Below are 21783 nucleotides of genomic sequence, written 5' to 3' on the forward strand. Positions count from 1 at the left end.
TCCATCTCGATGCCATTTAAGTCAACAGCTAAATGCTCTACTTACGTCAAAGGGAGCAGAACAGTGCCATAAAAATAAAAGAGCGCTCAACATGAGAGCAGGGGCTATTTCTCAATCAAGCAGTGGCAGGTCCTTCACGCCGAGTCTGCCCTGTCAAATCCTACGGTTTAGAAACCTGGGGAAGTCCAGCTCCCATCAGCTTTCCGAGAGCAGCTGCACTATGAGAACTGGGGGGAGACTTTCTGTTGAATCAGGCCCTTGAGCTATTTGCCATTTCTTGCATGCTTGGTCTAAAGTTACTTAGGGAGGGAACCTCACCGCAAGCTTTTACATGTCTCTGGAAGAACAAAACCTGCCAATCAAAAAACCTACACCCAACTTCTTCCTCTTGTTCAGTAACCTAGATTCCAACTTGTAGCTGTCAGGCTGCACTAGCAGTAGCAGCGAATCAGACTACCTAAAGGGAGGGGGGGAAAGAAAATGTCGTTGAAATGTTTAATCTCCAGTGAACGCTATTAACTTAAAAATCACACTGATGTCCAGACATTTTTTTAAATATTTACTATTTTTCCCCACGAGGAAGTTACAGATTTTAAGACAAATAGAAAACAAATCCCCCTCCTCCTAACTTTTGACAGCTCTTTGTAGCGAGTTGCCAATGCTTGTGCAGATTTTTCGCACACCTTTTTGGAGGAGAAGGGAATTGTGCAAGCCCAGAATGCAGAACAAGACAGGAGAGGGAGGGGGCACTCAAAGACATGGAGTAGCCCTGCAAACTACTGTTAGGATTTTCTAGGGGATTTTTTTTGTTTTGTTTGGACTTCATGTCAATCCATATTCCTTTAAAGACTGACTCAGTGTTTGAAAAGTTTCTGATGCTTAGTAATTTAGGTTGTTAATGACATTGCTAATTCTTCCCTGGGCTTGACTTCACACAGGGCAATCCAATAAGGTTAATGGGACAGACCTTTTGGGTTTGGGGGAGGAAAAAACACCCAGAGATGAGTTGACGTTTGGTTTCCTTTCATTATCTTCAGTCTCTTGATCGGTGACAGAAGTTTAATGTATGCATCTTGCACTCCCTAGATTAATTTGGATTTTGCTGAAAGCCATGATCCGATTATTTCCTTACTTGCAGCTTAAATGAAGATGCCAGAGTTGCGGCTGTGAACAGATGTGACTCGATGCCATTACAAATCAAACACTTTTCAAGATTGTCTCTAGATCACCCAATTCAGTTTCTTTACGGCACTGTATTCATTCAGCACCAAACAGCTCTGAAGATGCTCGGGGTAAATTTGTGAATTTATTCCCAATATCCCTTCAAACATCATAGAAAGCATTTAGTTTCCATCACCACTTCGCAACCTTTTCTTGTTGTGCACAGATATATTTCAGTTAAAAAGTGCTGTCTTCTATCATAGTCCCTTACGAGTTAAATGAAGTAAGCAATTCAGAATTGTTTGGGGGTTTTAGGCACCTCTGGAAGTGTAACTGCAACCCTGAGGAATGGATACAAGGATGAGAGCAATCTTTTCTTTTCCTGTTATTAAAAAAAAAAACCCAAAAAATAAAAAATGGCAAAAAGCCAGCCAATAGCTTTTGGACAGCAAGGCAAATAATGTACTAAAATGCCAGTAATTCAAGATGAACCCATAGTGTTTGTTTTTTGGCGGGGGGTTAATCATAACAAGCCAAGTCATAAGAAGATAAAACTATCATTCAAACTGAATTTCCTCCAAAAATAAGGAGCCTGAAGCCAACAAGCTTTAATGCTGATGGAATACGCTGAATCAGGGAGTTTGTGAACATAATTAATATATTAAATATGAGAAAGTTCACAAATCACAAGTAATGCAGCTTTGGGAAGTGCCAATCGGCAGCTTTTAAAGTGCCTCTAGGTTTTCAAAAGTGTAAGAAAGGTCGCCTGTAGCCCTTTATTCAGTTGTACACATCGTTCTGGATTCACAGTCAAACAATCATTTCAGGTTTTTCTAAGGGTTTCAAAGGGGACAGGCAATTTCAGGTGCCTCACTGCTTAGAACAGAGTTTGAGGCATTGTAAAAGACTGTCTATAAGGCTATGTTTTCCCCATTCAGGTCAATTTATTTCTTGGAACAGAGAATGCTACAGTTCTTACATTTTCCATCACAAAAACAGACTGGGGAATGGGTGGATACACTGCAGTACGGCAGAAAACAAACTGGGCTGTATTGAGTGCCACTTGCAAGTCGAGGGAAGTGATCCTCCCGCTCTGCTCAGCACTGACAAGGCCTCGCCTGGAGCGCTGTGCCCAAGGTCTGGCCCCTCGCTTCCAGAAAGATGTGGACAAATTAGCGTCCAGTGAATAATGCTGAAAATGATTAGAGGTCTGGGAAACATGAGTCACAAGGGAAGGCTGAAAGAACTACGATTTGATGACAGTCTTCAAATACATGACGGGTGGTCACATGGAGGATGGAGATAGACTATTCTCCATTCCCACAGGGGACAGGACAAGAAGCAATGGTCCCAAATTACAGCAAGGGAAATTGAGACAAGTTATTCGGAAGAACTCCCTTGCTAAATGGATGGTTAAACATTGGAACAAGCTACCCAGAGAGGTTGGCAACTTCCGTCCTTGGAAGTTTTTAAGGGCAGATTAGACAAACAATTCACTGAGATAGTTTAGTCAGGGACGACCCTGCCTGGAGTAGGAGGTTGGACCAGATGACCTCCTGAGGTCTCTTCTAGCCCTACTTTTCTATAAATCTCATAATTAAATATTTTAGTAATTAAATGTTAGTGGTTTGATTTTTAAAAATTAGCTCACTCCGAGCCAAGTTAAATACTCATTTAAAAACTTTTAAGGCCAAAGCCTCAATTGAAGTAAGCACTGCTCCATCACACAAGACTGATCAGCACCACTGAAGATCTATATTTTACTGACTTCTTTGTTTTGTTTTGTTTTTTTGCTACAGCCAAAAGTCTTTACCATAGCAATTACAGTTATGCATTTGCTGGGGGGTTTTGCCAATAAATATCTATCTTATAATGCAAAAGCCATTCGCTGGAGAGAATTTTGATCAGCTCTGCCCTGTTGCCTATCTGGATGTATTCAAATGCTTCAATTTCTAAATTATCCAATTCAGTAGGGTCCAAAACTCATCTATCAAGCACGAGTAATAGTTGAGACTCAAGAAATTAACATATTTCTTGAGGAAAAACTGACAACGTTCATTAAAGTAAGCAAAACCTACGAAAAAAAGTGGATCACCTGGGTCCATGAAATCCCAGTATACACTAAAATAAACTTAAAGGAATAAGTGTATCTTTACTTTCTTACTAATCAGAAGCAGCATGCCTCAGTATGTACTCAATATTAGTTTATTTCCAATTTGTTGTAGAAGACCTGCTTGGCTTCCAGCTCTTAGTTAAGATAAGAGAATATCATTTCTGGATGCTCTAGGGTTGTGTGGTCTTACTGGGACACTGGAAGGGCCATAATGTACTTTTCAATTCAAAGAAAAGTATGACATTTCAACCAAAGGGGAGGAAAAAAAAGTTATTAAATAAATTCTAAGGACTACATCAGAAGGTGAAGAAAGCCTCAGCTTTGTGGATTCGGAAGCAATGGAGCCCAACACTCCCTAAAGCAGAGGCTTTGTTAAAAGCAGAACCAAAAACTGAACAAAAAGTCTGCAAGCCGAACTGCAAGAATAAAATCAGAGTTTTTAAATGGATTGTCTAACAGATTTTATTTCTGCTGAGAATCGGCTTATAGAGCTGCTGCAACTATATATGCCTGGCTCAAAGGCTGAATACTCAGACAGAATCTACTCATCATACCAGGACTAATTTAAGGACAAATTCTCCCTTTCTAGATATTGAAGTAGGTTTTTGAAAGGAAAAAATTGTGCAAATATTGAAGTCAGATTTTCTTTATGTTGCTTTTCTACAGATTGGCAGGAGGAGAAAAGGCTCAGTTCAAACATTTTATTTGTTCTCTTCTTTGCCCTTTCAAACATCTTACGATAAAGATGACATTCAGGTATCCTCTGCAGAAAATAAATTTTTGAAAAAACAGAAACACATGGCTCCTGCTTCTTTAGGATTTCATTACATTTATGGGCTTCTGACATTATGGGCTGCCTGGGCAAAGTGTTGTTTTCCAAAGTGCACTCTTATTTTCCTCTCTGTAAAGCCATTTTTCATTTCAGTTGTACTACTCCCATTGCCACACATCTATAGGAAAGCAGGCTTTCTTTGTGGAAATGCTGAATAATATTCTCCACGGGAACTTTGTGTCTGAATAAGTGATTAAACGTGGTGCATGCGAAACAACTATTTTCCTCTTTCTGAACACAATAAAAGAGAATCCTGAAGACTTTAAAATTATGTATATATATTGCAATTATATCGTCCTCCCAGCACTTAAATATACCTCTAAATGTTATCAACAGTCCCTGGATGGTCCAAAAGAAAAATTCAGTAGTCTAATTTTGGGGGTAGCACTCAGTTACAGATTTACATTTACCCTACTGCAATGGAAAAAATGTCCAATCTGAGACTCCACAGAGGTTTTTAGGTGCCCAGCTCTTATAAATGGCAATGGTGCCTAAATACCTCTGTGGATTTGGGTCTTATTCCCTTTGATTCAATTCTGATCTGTCAAACTGAAATATCAGTGCTCCCCTTCTCCTAACACCTCTCTGCTTTGTGTATTGAGAGATCTGGCAAGATCAGTCCCTTATTATACAGAGTGCCTACCATAATGGGGCCCAACGCTGAATTAGGACTTCTAATAAGAAACACGATCCACATAAGTAAAGATTATTTCACACGAGCAAGGGCTACACAGGAGTGGTTTGAGCCAAAGTATTAGAAGAGGTTCTTCAATTTTAACTCTTAAAAGCTTCATCTTTCCCTTTGAGATTCTGAGTCAGCTTTACCCTGGTGCAAATTCAGTGAATATAGCTGAGTTAAAGCAGAATTTGGCCCTACATATTAGAGGCTGCACATCAGACATAGTGACTTGACAAGGATGCTGTATCTGCTAATTAAAGCTAAGACAAAGGGATTTTCTTTTCTGTATAATCAGTAATGCTTATGCTGCTCCTGAAAAGACAACAATTATTCTATTTTTTAAATATTCCTATGGCAAAAGATTGGAGATCAACATCATTATCACCCCTTCATAAATTTAACAAAATTACAAAGAGGTAATAAGGAAGGAAGGGGACCTTCCCTCCAGATACTGCATTCTTGCTGTTTGTCAAACAAGACCAGAGTATACAACACAAGGGCTGGAACTGTATAATAATCAGTATATCGCACAAGGAATCCAATGCATTTGTTCTTGTGTCATCTGAAGTGATACAACAGTATAACAATCAACTTCCATGAAAATACATGCCCTTGGGAATCGTAAAGTAATTACTAAGTGTGCTAATTCATCATGTTACTCTTTACCACCTCGCGGCTGCTCTCATGATATAAGCTGGTAATTAAAAAGAAAGTCACTTCAGAATAGTGTTAAAAATCAGTTAAAACAAGATTCCAGATTTATAATAAGCTCATTAACCAATTTACCTGTACTAGGACTTTAATTTCCTTAGTATTAAGATGTGCAAATAAGCATCACGGCCGAAATCTTTATCTTACGCAGAAGCCACGACCATAATGCAGAGCATCATAAACCACCAGTTGCATTCTTGTGCAACTTTGCTGAACTCACTGGTAATGTAATAGCTTGACATGGTTCAAGGAAGCTGCAAATTAACTCCCATATAAATACTGGATTGGAGTGAAATCCCTGCACTATCCCTGGTAGAGGTGCATTGACTTTTGACTCCATCTCACTCTTTAAAAATGACGCATTATGTTACAAAAGAGATATATTTTCCCTAGGTGTCTTCAGGGCCCTGAATGGCACAGAGGGCCGGCAGAAATCCAGGTCCCAGGGCTGTGGTGAAACAGCTAATGAACTCCTGCTCGCCCAAGGGCAAATCAGGCCTGATGTGACTGGACACAACTCAGCTGATGTTACATGAATTCCCATCATGACCAAACTGTTTAGAAATTGGAAAGAGACCTCCATGATGAGACTGAAATATCAGTAGGGAATGTGAGCAATGAGAGCTTTGTATGGGCATTAGGGCATATCACCAGCCCCTCTGACGGGGGGAAAAGGGATGGGAAAGAACAAAAAGTGACAGCCACTGTTACAGGTAGTTGAAGGCTGCCATTAAATCCCCCCTCAGTCCTCTCTTTCACAGACTAAGTCCAGTTCCCTCAGCCTCTCCTCACAATTCATGTCCCCCAGCCTCCGAACCATTTTTGTTGCCCTCCACTGGACTCTCTCCAACTTGTCCACATCCTTTCTGTAGTGAGGACAGCCAAAAGTGGACACAGCACTCCAGATGAGGCCTCACCAGTGCTGAACAGAGGAGAATAATTACTTCCCTTGACCTACTGGCAACGCACCTACCAATGCAGCCCAGTATGCTGTTAGCCTTCTTGGCAACAAGGGCACAATCTCCAAAAAGAAGCCAAAAATTGGACTGGAAGACCAAATTTCCCTTTCCCCATCCCTCCATAAAAAAAAGAGGCCACATCCAGCTGTTACTCAGGCAAACAGACTTCACTGAAAACCAATGAAAACTGCAACTTATTTAGCAGATCAAGTCGGTTTGGTGTCTCTAGTTGAAGCCAGTCCTGCAAACTACAAAGAAGCCTTCCCGAGCTGTCCATCAAGTTTGTTTCACAAGCTGTTAATTATCTATAAAAGAATTGGTATTTAATAGAAATGGTGCAGCTTGAAAGTTGTGCGTGCATGTACTTGATTTCACAATTGTGCTTGACAACTTGGTGTTTTTAAAAGAGAGAAAAATTGAGAGACTGAGGCAGCCCTGCCAGCAAACTGCTCTGAACTAAGGGAACAGGGACCTGTGGGAAGAAAAGACGGACACACAGAAGGATGGGAGGGAAAGAAACCTAAGGGTGCGAGGCTGTGAAAAACCTCAAGACATCCTCAGAGCCCGAGCTCTTCCGCTCAAGTTAGATTAAACAAGTTTCTCAGGTTGAATGCCAATGGCCAAAGCCCGTCTATTGAAATTCAGCCAAATAAATAAATTGGCACCTCCCAGCAAGAAACAGTGAGCCTTGCAATGCTCCTTTTTTATCACACTCGCTAAGCTGATGTCCCCTCAATTTAGAGTCCCCCCAGTGAAAGCTCACCCCCCACAGACAAATACCCCAAAGCTTACACACTTTAAGTTGACTATTGCATACGATTGTTATTCAGGAACTATGCTTGCTTGACAAAGATATTCAGAAACATGGTTTTAATAAGTTACTTGTTATGCAGGAAATGTCATTTATTATGCAAATTAATTCAGGTAACACAATTCATTCCCCCCAAATAAGCTGTTACTTTTGAACTAGAATAATCTAAGGAGAGATAGGGCAGCAGCTCACTTTTAAAATAGAATACACTTGAGGTGGTATCAGACTTGTGCACAATCATACACGTCCTACAGAACAAGAAGAGAAGAGGTAAGGTGGGCTGGTAAATGTAGCGACAGCCCAAACCGAGGACACCTGGATTCTCTTCATGACTTTGCCATTGGCCTATTATAGTGGTTCTCAAACTTCTTTTTTCGCGGGCCGCTTGAAAATTGCTCAGGGTCTCGGTGGACCCTCTTAAGTATTCCTTCTCTTAGTCACCCACCAGCCTCCAATTTAGAAGCCAAAACATAACTTAAAAATTCATGACTAAGTGTGTTAACACGTCCTTACCCCTCACATTTCCTTAGGGTGATATCACTGGGTGCCTATGCACGTATATTGAGGCTGCTCCGATGCGCTGTAATTACAATGCATCAGAGCAAACTCGATTAATTGAGTTAGCTGGAGTGTGGTAATTACCACGCTCCAGCAGACTCCAATGTCATGTGCATCAGGAACCCCGTGCTGAAAAATAGTGGTGGGGGCACTTTAACTACAGCTTGTTCAACGAGCTTTAATTAAAAGCACCCCTGCCGCCATTTTTCAGTGTGGGGATGGTGATATACATGACGTTCTGGGTGCTTTAATTAGAGTGGCTCTTGGAACTGCTCTAATTAAAGCACCTCTTCCTTCCCCCAGCCTCCTGGAGCACATGTATAAAGCACCCATTGGTTGGTATGTGGTTGCGAGAGGGGGTTGCGTCTTTTTGTATTGCAGCAGGTTATTAGGGGATATTTGGATAGGTCTTAAAAGAGTGTCTAGTGTCAGTCACTCAGTGTAGTAAAACAGATTAAGCAAATATAAAAGAACCAGATATAAATCTTCTAATTTCTCTTTAAGAGATATATGGCATTGTCACATGTGCTGGCTCGTTTGCATACGCAAGGTGTGAATGACCTAGCTCCAATTATAGTTTGCCTCTGGAGCTCTCCATAAAATAAACCATCAGTCTACATGGTTCAGTGAAAATAAAACCAATCAAAAATAAAACCAATCAAGAGGACAGTATGAGCTGAAAGATGGCGGGTAGCAGAGACTCCTTGATACTCTACCCCAGGGGTTTTCAACTTTTTTGGGTCGGTGTACCCCCGGCGGACGGTTGAGAAGGCAGGAATCCCCCGGCAGCCAGATGAGTGGGGAGAGGAGAGGGTCCCCCAGTGGCCGATCAGCAACTGTGGTGGAAGTGCCAATGGCACAGCGGTGGCAGAAGTGCCGATGGCGGCGCCTGCTGCCAAGTACCCCGAGGCCATCCCAAGTACCCCCAGAGGTACACGTACCCCCAGTTGAAAACCCCTGCTCTACCCCACTCTGCTATTAAGCCACGGTGGGACCTTAGGCACGCTGCACGTTTCAGACTCAGCCTCTGCAACAGAAAAAGCTTCATGGACATTAACTCCATCAGAAACAACAAAATACCCGTGCACGGTCCTTTGTTACCTCAATGCTTTAGCAGCAGGATTAGAGCTGACAGTGCAGGTGGATACAAGGCATGCAAGACTAGGGATGGTTTCACACCCTACGCTTGCCCTGGGAATTAATTAGAGGAACTGAAGGTAGAAATGGCATTCTTTACTGCACATAAAGGAATTACCTGCAGGTTTTGCCTGATAAAAACTGAAGTCAGTGGAGAGACTCCCACCGACTTTCAGTGGGCACTGAATCAGGCCCTAATGAGGTAAAGCTAAACCCTATCCTTAGTAGCAAGTGCTGGCAAAACTAAAATCATATATATAGATATATCTACAGATATCTATCTAATATATATATGCAGATGTCACAGAGAAAGGATAATAAGAGATGCACTGATGCCCACTACTTCTGCTCCAAGCTAGATAACAGATAAAATGGCACACAATGTTCCTAGAGCTACTGAAAACTCTCCCATAGTAAATTATTGAAACCATGAATTAATCTCAACAGAAATTAATGAAAATGGACCCCATTGCACAGATTAAAGTCTTTCTGCTTGTCATAATTTCAGTTTTAAAACTATGATCATTTTGATTTCCGGGGGGGGTGTTCCCTGTATAAAAATGAAAGCCTAGCAAGTCACTTATCCTTTCAGAAAGAGATCCTAGGTAGAAGTGACCTTTGCAGTTGCCTTCAAAGGCTGCTGCATAATACTTATTTCTATTCTGCCAGTGTGATGGTTTCAGATGGTTTCCTGCCTATCCATTAAGTTATCTAACTGAGCTGCCTGCACAGTGTTACTTAGTGACTATGCTGCTTAGTCTCACAGGAGCACAAAATTACGTACTGTTATTTTCTAGTGGCTTTTTATTTTTACCTTGGCAAACTTTAAAACTGAAGATGTGTTTTAAATTACTATGATTATTTAAGCATTTGGCTTAAAGTGGAGCCCAAATGCCTCAATTGAAATCAAGGTCCCATCGGTTTAGGCGCTGTACAAACCCAGAGTACGAGACATTCCCTGCACCCAGGAGCTTAGACAAGATGAAGGAAGAGGATATTCTCTCCAGTTTTACACATGGGGAAACTGAGGCACAGAGCTCCAAGCAGACAGACCCATATGCAGCACTACAGAGCTGTTAACAAAGCAGCACCTGAAGGACAGGAATCTGTGAGATTTGCCCAGGGTTACAAAGCACATTTAGAGCAGAGATAGGAATGGACTCCAGATCTTCCAAGTCTGAGGCATGTGTCTGAACCACGAGGCCACATACCACGAAGACTGCACTACACATACGTAAAGGGTTAGGATGCATTATTCATTGGCGTATCCAACATTTGGACCTGAGGTGTGCCACAAGGAAAGCAATACAGTTAGCTAAAAAAGAAATGCATGCATTTTCTTAAATGTAATGCTGAGGCACATCACTTAAGAAGGCCTTAAATGTTCCAGCATGCATTCGGACTAGCAGCAGGTAAGCATCATCTACCATAGAGTACGTTGAGGCGATGGGGCATACTTCTTAATATTTTATGGCCAGCTTTGCCTTTTAACGGATTAAAGAAGATCTACTACACTTTGAAAAGCACTAGGGAACTAATTATAAAATGTACTGAATGATGGTTTCAGTTTGTAGCAAGGGGAAAAAATAAAATCCTTGAGGTGTCATACGCCTCAAAGACATTTGGATTTAGCTGTTCGCAGCTAAGCAGTCAATCAGACGAGGTGCTCTGCACACAGAGGAGGGCAAAGGCATAGCTCATCTTTACTAAATGAGACACAGACCTTCTGCTGGTTGCATCCATCGATCTCAGAGGGAGGAATCAAATTTAAATCGTGTGCCCCCAACGTAACATTAGTAAGAGGAGAGGAGGGAACAGATATCAATACCAGAATTTTCTGAAAAGCTCAGCCTCCATATAGGCACCAAAATAAAGCAGCGATGTTTCCAATAAATACTCAGCATGCGAAATGCAGAGCTCTTTTTGACAATCTGGGCATGACCATCACAGCGAATGACAAGCGCTTCTGCAAATCCAGTCCCTAGTTCAATGCCTTAGTGGGAGCACCGAAAGCCTGGCCACAGCACTGGGGGCCGAGCACCTGAAATTTCAGCCCACCCGCCTAAAGGAAAACCAGTTCCAACAGCAATGCTTTCTGCTCTGCTGTGCTACAGATTAAAGCGTCGCTATGATGGGCGTGATCCTTCAGGGGGGCAGAATGAGGCTTGTTTGAAGCCACGGGAATCTTGTACCCGAGGCCAGTAGGAGAAGGATGGACTTGGAAAGAGCAGCAGGAAGCAGAGAGCAGCTGGACCCAATACACAGCATGAATGAGAGAAAATTAACCTTGTGAACAACAGATTTGGTTCCATCTTCTGCTTCTCATCAGGGGGGAAAGGAGGGTCATCTACTAGTAATGACTCCATCCCAGGCTTTTAGACTTAGGGAAGAAAAACAAATGGCTTCAATTTCATTTCCACGAGACAAGTGCCCAGGTTGCAAAAAGCAAGCATAGCTGGTTGTCTTGGTGGCAGCCTCTGCAGAGAAGAGCCAAAGATTCAATGGGCACAAAGACTAAAATTTGCTTGCCCCCTTGAAGAGGTACAGCCCAAGTTGGGGGCTTGGCTCATTAGTAGTGGAAGGTTTGAGCTTTGGAGAGAGGCCTTTTCTCTGAGCATGAAAGTTGCAGCAAGTCACGATGATGATAGTTTTAAATGCATGTATCAACACATAGACAAAATGATTGAGGCTTTTCCTGACAGTAAAAAAGAAAAGCCAGTTCTGTTGGTTGGAGCTGGAGACAGGAGGTTAGCACTCCAGAGTTAAAATCTGGATTAATCTGATATTCATAATGAGGCAAGTCATATATGTTTCAACCACCCAACCACAAAATCTCTTTGCATTGGTCTATAAAGATTCTTGTTTCTTAACACTGCAATTATTGACAATGCCAAATTATGGGCAAATGACTGTGTCAGTCATGGAATAATACTTAATGAGTGCTCAACAGGCAACAAAGAAGAAAAAAAAATCATCCATGGATCAACCCCTTTGCACTACCTGTTCCTTGTTAGCTCTTCAGGACCCATCCCCTCCTTGCCGATCATCTCTCATTCAATAGTCAGTTCCCACCCTTTACTGCCAGGCTGTTACATTTTTCTGAACTAGCACCTTCATGATTTCTTCCATATCACCACAGGAGGAAGGAGCTCCCTACGAACATCTGCAAAATGACTTCATTGTTTTCCTCCCAATCCCTCCCTTACAAAATGAAGTCAAGCAAATGAGATCTTCCTTCTATACCACATCTTGTACAAAGAATTTAGCAGGCAGGACGCTGGGACACAGAGATCACATACTGAAGCAGGTTTTTGAGAGGAAAAAAAATGTGCAAATATTGCAGTCAGGTTTTCTGGCTTCACACAACCTTCTGCCCCATGTCACCCTGTGTCCTTGTACCCCACCCATCTTGTCCATACGCGGCCACTGCTGCACGTTGTATACTTGCGGTGTAAACTCTCTGGGGCCGGGACCATCTCTTTGGTTGCTGTGCTGGGCCCTGTGCCAACCAGATTATAAATGATAATCTGCCATTTGAACTCTAGTCACTCCAATAAATGTCTGCCACAACAGACTTCTCTTTTAACATATGCCACAAACTAAATCAGGGTACACTGCTCTTATTGCAATCAAGTTCTGTAAGGTATGACTGTTCTGCACCATGTAGAAAGGGATGGGCAAGGTCTATAAATTTTCCTCCAGCACCTACTCATGCATTTTTCCCTCTCTGGGCTTTGTGCAATATCCTTGTATGCTTTGAGGGCCACATAAAAAAGTGATAAAAATGGAATTTGCCTCCACAGGACGCTAGGAGTAGAACTAAAGGAGGTAGCAGTGTCATTGTGTGCAGGCCTTTATAAAACAGAGTGATCCCTTTAAGATGGACAGGAACACACTGTTATTGGGGTAGTGCATAGGAGTCCAAATCATGGGCTAGGAACCCCCTGACCCTGTCCTGACCGAGGAACCCCCTATAGCCAGATCCTCAGCTGATGTTAGCCAGCATAGGCTCCCTGCCCATGCAGTCCAAGGTCCTGATACAGAAACACACTGCATGGAAGCCAGGTGCTGAACCCATGCTGAGCCATACTCCCATCAAGAGGGTACATCCTCGTGCAGTGGACTGGAGAACTGGCACCAAGTCAAACACTGGTGGTTCCAAAGAAAGGTGAAAAAATATTGAGAAACTTATAAAGTAGCAACAAGAAAGAGGCAATGAGGAAGGGGATCTTGGCAGCCAAGAAATGGGACGGCATTCCTCCCACCATGGAAGGAGGCAGAAGCAGCAAAAAGCCAAGAGCATGCTGAAGAGACAATGGAGCAGCATAGCAAGCTTGAATAACTAAAGAGGAAGAAGTGATACTGGATACCTATGTGGGGGTGATTTAATGTAGGGGCTTAAAAATTAGGACAAGGAACTGAATACTACGCAGCGACTCACAGAACCAACAAGGTGAGAAGAGAAGGATGTGATGCAGCCACAGGAGCAGAACAGGATCATAACGTTGAGCCGGGGCACAAAGGCAGGCCTGGAAAGCAAGGTGCAATAATGCAGACAGCCAGACAAGCAATGCTGTGGAGAAAGAACGTCAATTTGGGCAATATTGAGGCATGACAGAATCCAACACTGGAGGGCAAAAGAAGAAGAGACAAGAATCGTGACACCTAGGAAACTAAAAAGTAGCAGAATTGGCAGGGATGAAAGATGGAAGCCATAGGGGAAGATTTATGGAAAAAATAAGACTCGTTCTGGAAAAAATAAGACTTGCTCTGGAAAGACTAGAACCAAAATAGCAATGGGACACCAATTGAAGACATCAGAGAACATCTGGGGTATGAGTCCAGACAGAAGAGGAGGCATGGGAGGAGACATGCAGATTTCAGACCATCTGGACTGAAGCAGCAGCTGAAACTATGGGAGCAGAGGAGGAGAAAGGGGAGGGGAAGGAGGGAACCAAACCATCAAAACCCAACCTTGACAGGTACCAGACTGGGAGCTCAAACTGAAGGAGGAAGAGCAGTACGATCTGAAGGAAGTCTACAGACTGAGGAGCAGAACTAGGTAAAAATAGCAGCTGAAGCCAAGAGAGTTCAAGAAAAATTAGAGGGCTTACCGCAGTTGGCCAGATGGCTTGGGACAGAGGGTGGCCACAGATACCATGTATGGTTGAATACACGTGACATCCATCTCTCCCTCATCACCAGCCTCAGCCTTTTCTCACTGACCCAATGTTTTCCCTATAACAGCATTTCAACAATGACACGTCCCTGGTTACCTACCAGGCTTTCTTCGACTGACAGCTCTGCAGCAGATGGTGCAGAGAGGCAGGCATACCCTTGCTGAATGAACATAAGAAATGAAGTAAAAAGAAAAAAAAATCCCACACAGCCGCACGTGCCTTCAAGCTACTATTTTAAGCTACAAGTGACATCACTGCTGTTGTACCCCATGGCATTACCGACTCGCTTGGAAAGTGTTGCTCTGGCTATAAATCTGGAACTGAGCTTTCCCAAGCTGTCTTTAAAACATGCCATGTCTCCTAGATCTGCTTCTTGATGCCTCAGACGCTGACTCCCCCACAGCAGAAATGAAATCTCACCATCTTCTCAGCCAGCACCACCACCTCCTCCAACTCAACTCCCACCCCCGACCCCAAACTAGGAAAGATATGAATATCTTCTAACCTTTCTCTGCTGTGGCTGTAGGTGGTCCGTCTGCACCATGTCTGAATTACCCACCTTCTACAATACAGACTTTGCTTTTCTTGGTAGGAAACGTCATTTTTGAGTCACTGCAACACGGTGGAAGGAAAGAAGAGATACCACTGCCCCCCGCCTTGAAAATCCCAGATAGGGCTCTGCAACCGCTGCTATTTTATTTGCTACATAGGCTGAAATCCTGCAAACTCTTACAGATGTTCCTCAGTGGAGAGACACGCTTGAGCATTTGTGGAATTGAAGCCTTATTCCAGCCACATCAGAGCCCACCAAGACTTGACTCCCAACCATAACACCCCTTCTTGGGGCAACCAACAGACCAAACAGCCCCATGCCAAACCCATTCCCCTCCATCACAACCATGCTAGTAATTTAATATCCTGATCCAATTCAGGAGTGAACAGAAAAAAACCCCATAATCTGCTACAAGCTAGAAATGGCCTTGAAAACATCACTTCCCTTACACTTGCAATCAAAGTCATGGATCTAGCACATGGCTTCACATCAGCACGTGCCAATTAGTGTACAGGTACGAGTAAAGCAGACACACATTCGTACAATTCTGAGTCACGGGGACCGGCTCGGGAAGATTCGACTGTAGACCACAACTCCTGACCCAAATAGCGCTGGGAACGCTCTTGCGGATAGGTTACTCATATTTTAACATGACCTTTAAGAGGGAGCACCAGCATCTTAGTTTTGGCATAAAACATTACATTTTGGTAGTTTCATAAACTTTTTTCTTTTCTTTTTTTTTAATCAACCATGACCTCTATTTATAGCCCTTTATAAGTCCCAGGCAAACAACTGTGTTTAAATAAGAAGCAATCTCTGGAGCCCAAACACCAAAGAAAGCAAAACCAATTTTCCGATGTATATATCCAAAGCGGGGTGTGGGGGGGAAGATGCCAACCATGTCCTGAAGGTCAATGGGATTTCTTGTTAAACCCTCTCTGTTCTTCTTGGACATTTGAAAAGTCAGTTTGTTTAATGATTAATGCTCCCTCTTTCAAGGGCACCATGTTTCAGGGCGGCCACTAATCTCCCTTAGAAAATTAAAAAAAAAAAAAAAAAAAAGAGCAAAGCCAAACCACCTTCATAACGCAGCGGTGTCACTTTGAACTAGGGTGGCCATCCTCAAGCACAGAGGACAGGTGCCCAGAGGACGGCTGCATTTAGTGCAACTGTCCCCACCACCACAAACGTCGCGCGCCTCCCAAGGCTGGGGGGCCACGGACAGCTCCCGCCGGTGCCCGCGGCGGGGTTGAGCCACGCGGGGAGCTCCCGCAGGACGGTGGCAGGGGTGCGGCGGTGGGTGGCGACCGGGGAGCTTCCGCAGGCGGCCGTGGCCGTGTCAGCGCCGGGGGGGGATGCCAACCGGTGAAAACCAGAGGACATAAAGGTGTCAGGTTTCATATCGATACAGCACGGAGGACCAGAACATGGACCATCCTCTAGAAAACCAACAGGGGAGGGGTCTCCTGCCCACCCGTGACGAATCCAGGGGTGCGCACAGGCGGCTGCTGTGCAAGGGGGGGGGGGGGCAGGCCCTCCTCCTCCTCCAAAAACGCAGCTCCTTCTTTTTAAGCTGGGACACACACACACACACACACACTCCTCCCTCCCAACCTCAACAGCAAACTTCCTCCGCTGCTCAGCCCCCAGACACACACACACACACACACACACACACCCCTCATCTCCACCACCCCAAATTGCCCCGGCTCCCCTTGCGGCTGCAGAGCAAAGCCCGCGTCCCCTGTGCGCGCTGCCCCTGAGGCACGTGCGCCCCGCGCCGCCCCGCACTGCAGCTGCCCGGAGCATCCCCTGCCCCTGCCCCTGCCCCAGCCCCGGGGCGGCATCCTCCCGGGGGGGGCCAAGGAAAAAAAGTTTGCCCCGGGCCGGGCTCACCTGCGCGCGGGGCTCCGGCCATGTCCCCGCGAGCCGGCGCGGCGGCCCGGCTGCCTGCGGCTCGGCGCGGCTCGTCCTCCCTCCGCCTTTAAAGGCGCCGCGGACGGGGCCCGCCCCTCCGCCTCGGCAGCGGCTCGGAGCAGCCCTGCCCGCGCCCCTGCGCGCCCGGCTCCCGGCGGCGGACAGCTCCCAGCGCCTGCCCCCGCCAGGCCCCCGCTCCTAGTGCTGCCCGTCTCCAGCGCGCAGCCTGTCTGCCCCAAGGGCTGGCCGTCCTGCCTCCTCTCCAGCCTTTCCCAGCACGGCTGTCCAGCCAAAACAACGGGAACATCATTGCCCCGCGTCCGCCTTGGCCCTCGCTCCCACCTGGCAGCGATGCTGGCACTGGCACTGGCACCGCTCTCCCCCCACCGAGCCGGGAAACAAAGTTCGTTCTGGACTTCTCCTTTTCCTCTCCGCAGGTTTCCCCGCACTTCATGCGGCGCGTTCCTGGACTGGACCTCGCGCCAAGGGAGCCCGCGTTACGTAACCAACAGGGATACGTGCCGACCCCCAGACCCATATCTACCCTTTTACGAGACGAGTTTGGTACTCGCCGAGAGCAGACAAGCACAGGGCAGTGTCCTAACGGGGAGGGCAACCACGGAAAGATGTCGCAGACCACGAGCGAGGAGCGCGGATCCACCCCGGAGACTATATTTCGGTGCGTGTCGCTCCCGCAGAGCACCGCACAAAGCAGCAACTGCGGGCTCCCACCGCGCCAGTCGTGTAAGAGTGAATTTACATGAATTTTTGGTATAAAAAGGGTCGTTGCATAAGAGCGAATTCGCACGTACAGAACCCGCATAAGGCGAGGGAAACCTGTATTGGAAGTGGTGGGGGTGCCAAGGTACACAGTTTGCATAGGGTGCCATTTACCCTTGGCCCGGCCCTGCCTTGCAGGGATGCATGTGGTAGCCGTGCTGGTCTGAGACAAAAAGAAATGCAAAAATCTAGAACTCTGGGTTCCAAAATGATACCTTTTATCAGACCTTTTATCATCTCCAGCCAAAATTTCCCCTGTGGAGGCCCGAGGCTCCCAGTCCTGTCCCCCGCGGCCGGCAGCAGGCAGCGCTAGCCAGGCAGGTGCACGTCGAACGCCAGGCGCCACAGGAGCAGGCAGGGGCCGGCCCAGCATCTCTCCCCACACCCAACGCTACAGGTCCTGGCCAGCAGCTCCCACCTGCTTCCTCCTCTCCCAATTTACGCTCCAGCAGGATGTGTCTGTTCCCACAGTCTCCCCCCTCGGGCAGCCTCTTCTGCTGCTCCATCACCCTCAGAAAGCTGCTCATCCCCAAGCTGAATTTCCCCAGCTGCAGCCCAAGGCTGCTTCTCCTATGGCCACAGGGACAAGCCCATCTCTATCCCCTGTGACAGCCTCTTCCACGGCTTGGCTACCCTTGTAGTCAGAAAGTTCCTCCTAATCTCCATCCTCAATTTCCCCTGCAGCAGCTTGAGGACATTGCTCCACTCCTGTCCCATTCTCGTCATTGGCAATCCATCCATTCAAGGATGATCTTTATCACGGCTCAGGAATGGGCCTCGAGGTGACTTCCGAGTCTGATCCTTGAGCCACAAATGCCCTCCGTGGAAGTTGCATGTCTTTCCACAGAGGACAGTAAGTCGTAGGCTAGGATTTCTCACCTCTTCCATCCTCTGTTCTTTTTCTCTGCTTCAAGGGCAAGACGTTTTACCTCGCAAAGGGCTGCCGCTTGGTTGAGGCTGCATCTCCATTGGAGTTGATCGGCAGCCAGCTCTCCCCAACTCTTGATGTTGGCATGTTTTCTTGAGGCCTGCCTTCAATGTGTCCTTGTAATGTTTCCTCTGGCTACCGTGAGATCTCAGGTTGGTAGTGAAACAGCCACACAAATCTACCCTTCCAACCCCACTGTTGCCAGAGGTTTGGGGAAAAAGCTAGGCACCCCAATGCACTGGGTGTGCTGAGCCCCTGCAAAATAGGAGTGAACAATAGAACCAGGTGGCCTATCCAGCGCAGAAGTCTTTCTTTATAGACTGCACCTGCAGGCTACTGCTCCGGACTTTATCAGCAACAATCCTTAGGCTTTCATCACCAAATTCTTCCTCAATGCCGTGGCTGAGTTGCCCTGCTTCAGAGGCATTGCTCTGCTGTATTGCAGACCGGTAGCCTGCAACCTACTGAGAGAAAGTAGTAAGTTCACAGAGTGAGACTTGTCCCAATCTGGGCAAGCCTCTTGCTAGACTTGCCTTCGTGCTAGCAGTGATTCCAGGAAGGAACGAACCCAATATAGCCAGCACCTTTCAGCCCACCCAGTACCTGGCGAGGAAGAAATTTCCTAGCTACCCAACTGTCCTTGGAGAGAGGTAGGGGTAGGCAAACAGCCAAGAGATGCATATTATTATTTGCAGTATTCCATGCCTGTAGTGTACATAGCCTTGCCTTGTACTCATGCCCTTTACTCAGCAGCGAGGACAGGACCGTATGACTGTCATTCATTTAGGCATTTCATATGGGATTCCAAGGTGGTCTCCCAGGTCTGCCTCACCTCCAAGATCAGACAAGACCAGTCTCATGCAGCTGCATACATGGACCTCCACAATGCGTACAAATGTGGTAAACACAATCCATGCCGCAAGGAGCCTGAAATGAAGGGTTTGAAAGGCAAACAGGAGACGAATTGCTTGGAAAGCCCTAAAGAAACGTACAGGCTTTGTGCCAGTACTAGCGATATAAGTGCAAAAAAATGATCTCTGGACAGTGGTGAAAAGATCAATCAGTCACAGGGAATTCTGGCAAGAGCAATATTTAAAACCCCAGAGAGGGTTAAGCAACTCCTAAGGTGAGGGGGCAGACCTGGAAAAGCCACATTCCCAATTCTGACTCTCAGTCTAAGCCAAGCCTCAGTTTCTCTGTATTCACTTACCTTCATTCACCTACAGATTATGCAACTCAAAATCTGGCCTAAAGCAACTCCCCACTGTTTCACTCAAAGTCCTGTTTAAGAGATTTAACCAAATGAATGTTTCCTGAAGATATTACAGTGCCACTAAGCCACAGGCTGAAATAACTCTAGATGATGGCTAGGGACAAGTGCATGAGTCTGGTGGGCACCTTAGCGCAGCAGAAGAAAACAAGCTGAAGGGCAGAGAGGCATTCAGATAAGTAGCTAGTTACAAGTCCCCTTCTACTGCTAACTTTGTATGTCACTTGAATACAGTTTCAGCTTTGTGCAGATTTAAAACAAAGAGTCCTCTAGGAAGGGCGACTTCAAGAATCAACACGGCAGCTCTTTGGGAGAGCATCCGATTGAAACAAATGGGACTAAATCGGCGCCACTTCAAGAGGGGAAAGGGATGTAAACACCCTGATGTAAATATCCCGATTTTAAAAAGTGCCTGCATCAAATGGCAGCTGGATAATCATGTGCAATAAATCTGTTTGCTGGATGAGTTGATTTCTCATAAAGATTATCGGAAAGGCAAACAGCAGCAAGAAAGTGATAGGCAGACAGTCGTGTTCTTTCTTCCTTCCTTCCTTCCCTCCCAAGAGCAAGCATCAATACTAAGTTGCACCCTTGTACCAGTGGAGCCTCTCTGAAGTCAGCAGGGTGGCAGAGGTGTAAATGAGGACAAAATGTGATGCTCCATCTTCCACTGTACCCCATCTTCACTTTTATGTTAACCCAGAAACATTTATTCCTTCATGTGCCCTATATGCAGAATGCCAGTTCAGGCACCACACTATTTGGAGGGCTTATCTCATACAAAGATTTATCTACACTAGGGCTTTGCACTCAGGCAGTTCCCTCACTGATAGAAGTCATGAGAAAGCCTCATAGCAGCTGAGGACCTGGGTCTACTGGTGCTGATGCCTTCTGAATGATCGCTGTCCTCTGAAATGTGGTAGCTGGCCAGAAGCTTCCACGGCTTGCTATTCACTTGTATGCTGATGGTCATGCCAGGATGAATGTGCCCATTTAATCTGGAAGCTTAACCACTTTAGTGTTTGAATGAAACACCATCTGGGTGCCTCAGGCCCAAGCCATGGAGTTGCTATCCAACATTTGGTGCGTCTGAGACCATAAAACCAAAATGAATAGAACGATTTCATTCAGTCCCACCAGTGCTGCTGAGCTGACAGACAGGCTTGGCAAAAATAAAATTCTCCTGCATTTGCATCAACTTTCCTTCAACTCTTCCTAACATATCAAAAGCAAAAGTAGTCTTGCCCACAAAGATGTGGGGGATTCTAAAGTGATCCCTTGTTTTAGCAATTCAGAAGACTCAAAGAAGCTTTGTGTAAGAGAGAAAACAAGCAAGCGGCTTTACTTTCTTCCCCTGCAGCCTCAAGAAAATTGTTACTCCTCCCCTGAAATGTAACAGGCTCCTCAAGCAGCCTAGCTAACATGTAGTATATGTATTAATCCTGATTTAATGAAACCATATTGATTGGTGAAAGGATCTCCCCAAAAATCCACATTCATCTGTATGCCAGATCATTTGGTGAGTAAGCACTAGATTACTGCTGGTGAATGCATCCTTTTGTTGGTAGATTTAAGAATAGACCCTGGGCATCATCCTGGATCTGAAAAAAAGGCTATGCACTGGCCCAAACTCAGTGTAAATAGTGCTCATCAGCTACAAGAACAACCGGAGCTACTTGTCAAGGCCAACCCAGGTTAGGATCCTTGCCTTTCTCATCTAACAGCAGCCTTGAAATCGGTAAGACCTAGTCAGTTCAAGGCTGCTTTAGAAGCCTGGGAAAAAAATGGAGGTCTCCTAATCAGTTTTGCCAATTATGCAATTAAAATTGAGTGGGATTGCATTAAGGTAGACAGTGGAAGCAAAGAGCTCCTATGCACTCAAGTGGCACATGCGCTCGGGCAATGCTGAGTTAGCCAATGTTTTAATAATATAAGCAACAGACCAAAAATTATGATCATCTCTGCGTTATGCAGTTCAGCTCAGATTCAGCGTAGAATACAGCCAAGGAGATTTCCCCTCAAACATTTGTCTCATTCCGGATCCAAGTCTTTTGTTAACTGCACTCATGACTTCATCGCCAGACCACGAATAAAATCATACCTGATTTCTCTTTTTCTGCTCACCATACCTTCACTTAGAGTTGGGAAAAGAGAGAGAGAAAGAATTGGCCTGGAACAGCTCTTTTATTTAGAT

General features: G+C 45.4%; 1 protein-coding gene across 3 annotated transcripts in view; it reads right to left on the bottom strand.

Annotated features, from left to right (window-relative positions):
- Nucleotides 1-16679, bottom strand: part of PITPNM3 (PITPNM family member 3) — a 317984-nt gene extending 301305 nt beyond the window's left edge. For all 3 annotated transcript variants that reach the window (XM_059717443.1, XM_059717442.1, XM_059717441.1), the window contains exon 1: nt 16591-16679. In XM_059717443.1, the coding sequence (XP_059573426.1) occupies nt 16591-16612 (22 nt within the window). In that variant the 5' untranslated portion in view covers nt 16613-16679. The remainder of the gene's footprint in view (nt 1-16590) is intronic.
- Nucleotides 16680-21783: the final 5104 nt, after the last annotated feature.

The sequence above is a fragment of the Alligator mississippiensis genome, chromosome 14, assembly GCF_030867095.1.
Source record: "Alligator mississippiensis isolate rAllMis1 chromosome 14, rAllMis1, whole genome shotgun sequence".
NCBI classification, from domain to species: domain Eukaryota; kingdom Metazoa; phylum Chordata; order Crocodylia; family Alligatoridae; genus Alligator; species Alligator mississippiensis.